The following is a 5,522-nucleotide window of genomic DNA, read 5'->3' as shown; positions in this document are numbered from 1 at the left end:
GTTTGGCTTCAAGGGATTTCAAATGATTGTTTTTTTTTCTCCTTCAAACGATTGTTTTCCAAATTTTCCTGCATACGATATGTTTTTTTCCTATGTGCAGTTCGGCTTACAGTAGCAAAACATGTTAGTTGCCCGATTCAGTTCATATCTTCATAGAATTGCATCTAGGAATTTTGCTTGTTCCATCAAGTTATTTCTTCTTCTATTAACAATTTAGATCTCGTTTCTTGTCATCATCTACTTCTTTCATCATGGCAATTGTTTTCTATCTTCCTTGTGCAGGATGGATGAGCTAAATGATCAAATGGACCAGCCTACAGCCGTGCTGAAGGCCATACAATTTGATCTCATGACCAGTGCAGATATGGTAAGCTTTTACTTTGCCCTGACAGATTTTACGCTGCGAAAAGGGAAAAGTACGTAAAACTTGCATGCATTTCCAGGAAATATCAAGCAGCGCGACCGTCATAAAAGGATCTGATGTGACTAGTGCCAAGTTGGGATTGCCAGCTAAGGCAACACAGTGTGAGACTTGTGGATCGGAAAGCTCACGTGATTGCGATGGTGAGTAATATTAACTATTTAGCATCGAATGATGCGTTCTATGTTCCTCTTTAATCCAAAATAAACTGGTTTGTCAAATTGCTAGGTCATTCTGGTGTTATTAAGCTGCCGGCAACTGTGTTCAGCCCGTATTTTATCAAGGAAGTTGTTCAGTTACTGAATCAGATATGTCCTGGCTGTTGCGCTCCAAGGAAAAACAGAGATTCAAAGGTTTGCAAAATACATATTAACCTAATTTATCCTGATTAAGCAATTTATTCTCTTCTGTGAAAAAAATCGATATATGTCATAGTTGAAGGGCCATAGAACCTTCACACTATCAGGTGCTCAGTCAAAAGTTTTGCTTATTGATCGCTGAATTAACGTTTATCAGTACTACTGTCATTACTAACCCTAAATTTCTTTAACATGCCTAAGACATCTTCAACAAACTTTTGGATTGTGGAAACAGAACATAACTTCATTCAGTTTTCTGACATTTTATTTGTTTGAACATTTGGAAATTGTGAGACAAGATATTAACATTTCAAAAGCCCATCAGAAGATATGTAAGGTTTCACAGAAAATAATACAGACACTATGCATATGGAAGCATTTCCCTTTTTGGTATATCAGATTGGTGCATATTTATTTCCCTAACATGTTGGTTTTTTGTAGTTGTTGAAGAACTCAGATGGGGGAACAAGTCAGTCAACTTGCAAGTATTGCTCAGTAAGTGCATGCTCATATTATTTGGCCCTTACTTCTGACCTATTGCATTAACCTTGGTCTTTTTTTCTGAGCAGAAGGATGGTGCTAAACTTTACCCGAGTGTAATCTTTAAGGCGCTGAAAAGTCCAAGAGTAACGCTGTCCAGGAAAAAAATTAAACGTGACCCTACTGTTATAGACACAATTTCGATTACCGCAGAAGTTGCCTACAGAGTGAAAAATACGTTGACGAATGAAGGTCCACATCAAGCTCTTCCCCAGGATTATTGGGGTTTTATACCTCATGACCATGACCAGCTCCCTCAACCAAATGTGACCAAGATATTATTATCTCCTCATCAAGTAAGTGTTAGCTATCAATTTGTCAGTCTGTTCTGCATTGGCTTTCAGAGTAAATTTGATAGTGCTGCAAAATTGTCCCCTGTTTCCTTCCTTTTTTGAGAATACATTCTATTTTACTGGATGAAAATTCGTAGAGTGTCCTTGCCATATTTATCTCAAGTGCCAGTATCAGAAACTGAGGGTGCAATGTGTATGGAATCAAAGGATAATTTAAAGAGAATTTACGGTTTCATGTACTGTTTCAAGTATTTACAATGTACAGAAAGCACAACAAATATCCCTCGCAAAAAGAAAACACAACTAAAATCATGAGATCCAGAAATACGATGTCTTATTATTCCTGTCAGGCATAATAATTTTTCCTGATCATTAAAGCAGTACGCTTTTATGGAGATTAAAGCAGTACACTTGATTTTTTGTTTTTGCGGGAGAAAACACTACGCTTAATTAACTATGATGCATCACCAACTACTTCATAAAATTAGACCCAGGGTGCCCTAATATGGTAAAAGATTCGCCCAACCACTTTTAATCATGATTATCTTCTAGTCTGTTCAGTTTAGGGTGGGTGGATTGCAGTATTGTTAAGTGAAAAGGGAAAACAAGGCCCAATAGTATTTTCTTAAAGATTATTTGAGAAGCTGGTATGCATATTTTTGTCAGCTATTGAACCGGTATGCTGAGAACCGAGCGGTGGCCAGCTGGTTAGAGCACACGCCTATGAGCTCACCCACCCGCGTTTGAGGCGCAGCCTCTGCAGGGTTCCTCATTTCTTTCTAACACGTATATTTAAGGGAGGGAACTTCCCCCTTTAACCACGTTTTGTATTTTTCTCAAAATTATTTCTTATGATTAAGTCCTAGTTTCCTTGATCATATTTGCAGGTATGTCACATGCTGAAACAACTTGATCCTGAGATTATTAATAACAACTTTCCTTCAAGTCATCATCTCCTGTTCCTGTCAAGTTTGCGGGTGACTCCTAACTGTCATCGTGTGGCCGAGATGCCCTACAGGTTCTCAGATGGCTCTCGCTTAGCTTATGTAAGTGCTATCTATTTTGGGTGAAGTTTTCTCCCAAGATATTTTCGTACCATCCCTTCAATGATTTCTAACCACTTCTCCATTGAATACTTCGTTAAATGCAACCTTACCATTTTTATGGTGCAAGTTCTAAAATCTGACAATCAGTCAATAACTAGTCAATTACTCAATGCAAGAACATGGGTTACTTCGGTACATCTTTTTAAAAGCTTTTTCATGATTCTTTCTAATATAATAGTCTTATACAATCCTGTTGCCAAATGGATGCCGTATTTTCTCTGGCTTCCTTGTATGTGTGTTGAGCATGCATGTTTTATTGTTGTGTGATGAATATACATTGCACATAGCTGTATAGTTTTTCTCTCAGATTTATGATCTTATATGTTTGTTCATTCCATGTTTGGATTTAGGATGACCTGACAAAAGCTTATAAGAGGACTGTTGATGTCGGTAGGAAAGTTGATGACTTCCATCAGTATCCAAAGATCAGTTTCCTTTCACTTGTCACAAGCCAAGTTATGGAGTGCCTGAAATCATCTAAGGCAAGAAATCTAATGCTCTTGTTTTTATTGCGATATCCATGTTGCATAGTTATATCCAATTAATATATCGCATAAGGCTTTATTTGTGAAGTTTTCACGACTTTGTTTCTACCAAAACATAATAAGCATTCTAAATGCTGTCAAATCGTATAATTCTTTCTTCTAATATTTCCAAGAACACAGCAGTAATGTTTCTATTTTTTAATTTGTATTAATTTTGTTCATTTTCTGAAAAACACAAACTACCGCATTCATAATTTGGTCAGCGTGTGAACAACCGTGAGAAAACATAAGAAACAGTTAATGGGCCAAGCCCAAAAGCGCAGGGGAGGTACGTCGTCCCACAAAGGATGCTAAGAGCACCAAATAGGAGCTCTTGTAAACTCTTTTAGTACCACCTCGCTCGTGGTAGAAGTGTCTCTGTTGAGCATTGTCTATAAAAGTAAAGGCTGGAGGCCCGAGTCGAATGGAAGAAAAGTGCGACATGCTCCTGTTCTAAGAGCAGGCACATACGTTGGCAGTTTAAAGAGTTAAATAATTACGATACCTATTAGCTCGTGAGAGCGCCTTCGGCGGAATACAGCTTGGGCCAAGGTTCAAGGTCGCTAGTCGAGCTTGAGCCAAACTATAGGCTGAGGTGCTGGTAGAACCATCGTAAGACTTCTTAATATGATTGGATAAGGAATGTTTGTTTTGAAGAAGTCCTCGTTATTTTGTTCCCACACATGCATATGTAGTTATGCACATTATTGTATTCTTTTGTTTCCGTTTATGTCCATCCTTTTTCATTTACATGGTTTCCATCTTTGTGATATATAAATTTTTCCGGCACATTACATGATTGTAGTGGAGAATAGTGTAGGCACTAGTTACTGAATATCTTGTTCGACTTTCCACCTTGATATGCAGCGCTCTATAATACTCCCTCCGTTCCTAAATATAACGCATTTTGGGATATATTTACCTCCTTTCTAGTCGCTGCTTAGATTTGATCCAGTCAATGTTGGAGGATGAGCATCAATTTTTTTTTGGAACAAGAAAGATGAGTATTCAAGTTACACTTTAGAAGGGACTAGATAGTTTGACATGTCAATTGCATTTACCGCTTATGTTTTATGCTTTTTAACATATTTCTGTCTTTTGCAGTTACACTCTAAAAAGACAGATAATGAATCATCAATAGCCATGTATGGAATGAAATGGATGAAGGATGCCGTTCTCAGCAAACGGTCAGATAATGCATTTCGCACTACTATGGTTGGTGATCCCAAGATTAGATTACATGAAATTGGCATCTCCGTAGATTTAGCTTCGAACTTGGTTGTTGCTGAACATGTTAATTCTTACAATGTCGAGAGCTTAAATTTGAAGTGCAGCCTTCACCTTCGTGCCAAGAAAATACTAGTCACTCGGCGCAATGAAGAGCTAATTCATGTTAAGAGAACAAATCAGCTACAAATTGGTGACATTGTATACAGGCCATTACAGGATGGCGACATTATTCTTATCAATAGGCCACCCTCAGTACATCAACACTCTCTTATTGCACTCTCTGCAAAGTTATTACCAGTTCAGTCAGTTGTTTCAATCAACCCACTCTGCTGTGCCCCTTTAATGGGTGATTTTGATGGGGATTGTTTACATGGATATGTCCCACAGTCTATACGATCAAGAGTTGAGCTTGGAGAGCTAGTAAGCTTAAGCCACCAACTGTTGAATGTGCAAGACGGACGAAGTGTGGTGTCCTTAACACATGATTCTTTAGCTGCTGCACATTTGTTAACAAGCTCAGATATTTTATTCAATAAGACTGAGTTTCAGCAACTTCAAATGTTATGTCATTCACTCTCGCTGACACCAATGCCATCAATAGTTAAATCGATGAACTCTCAAGCTTCACTGTGGACTGGCAAGCAGTTGTTCGGCATGCTGGTTCCTTCTGGTATGAATTTTAGTATTGATCCCAAGTTACAGATCATAGACGGTGAAGTACTTTCCTGCTCTTCCGAAGCTTTTTGGCTGCAGAGTAACACATCTGGCCTTTTCTCTGCCATGTTTAAACAGTATGGGGCTGAGGCTCTTCAGTTCCTGTCATCTGCTCAGGATATACTATGTGAATTCTTAACCATGAGGGGCTTAAGTGTCTCTCTTTCAGATTTTTATCTGTTCTCGGATCATTACTCAAGGAGAAAACTTGCTGATGAAGTTAATCTAGCATTGGATGAGGCTGAAGAGGCTTCTCTTGTCGAACAACTATTGCTAAGCCCAAATTCCATACCAAATCTGAAGTGTTATGATGACTGTGCTGATCTATCAAATTT

At 38.3% G+C, this 5,522-nt stretch overlaps 1 protein-coding gene across 1 annotated transcript; it reads left to right on the top strand.

Annotated features, from left to right (window-relative positions):
- Positions 1 to 278: 278 nt before the first annotated feature.
- Positions 279 to 5,326, top strand: LOC124646684 (DNA-directed RNA polymerase IV subunit 1-like). The gene is made up of 9 exons (XM_047186767.1): positions 279 to 367; positions 444 to 564; positions 650 to 774; positions 1,231 to 1,275; positions 1,350 to 1,616; positions 2,501 to 2,659; positions 3,070 to 3,201; positions 4,348 to 4,430; positions 5,266 to 5,326. The coding sequence occupies exons 1-9, from the start codon at positions 284 to 286 to the stop codon at positions 5,324 to 5,326; spliced, it is 1,077 nt and encodes a 358-aa protein (XP_047042723.1). The 5' UTR covers positions 279 to 283.
- The last annotated feature ends 196 nt before the right edge of the window (positions 5,327 to 5,522 follow it).

Source organism: Lolium rigidum, chromosome 4 (genome assembly GCF_022539505.1).
Source record: "Lolium rigidum isolate FL_2022 chromosome 4, APGP_CSIRO_Lrig_0.1, whole genome shotgun sequence".
NCBI classification, from domain to species: domain Eukaryota; kingdom Viridiplantae; phylum Streptophyta; class Magnoliopsida; order Poales; family Poaceae; genus Lolium; species Lolium rigidum.
The sequence above is the reverse complement of the archived record's forward strand: the minus strand, read 5'-3'. Positions and strand labels throughout refer to the sequence as shown.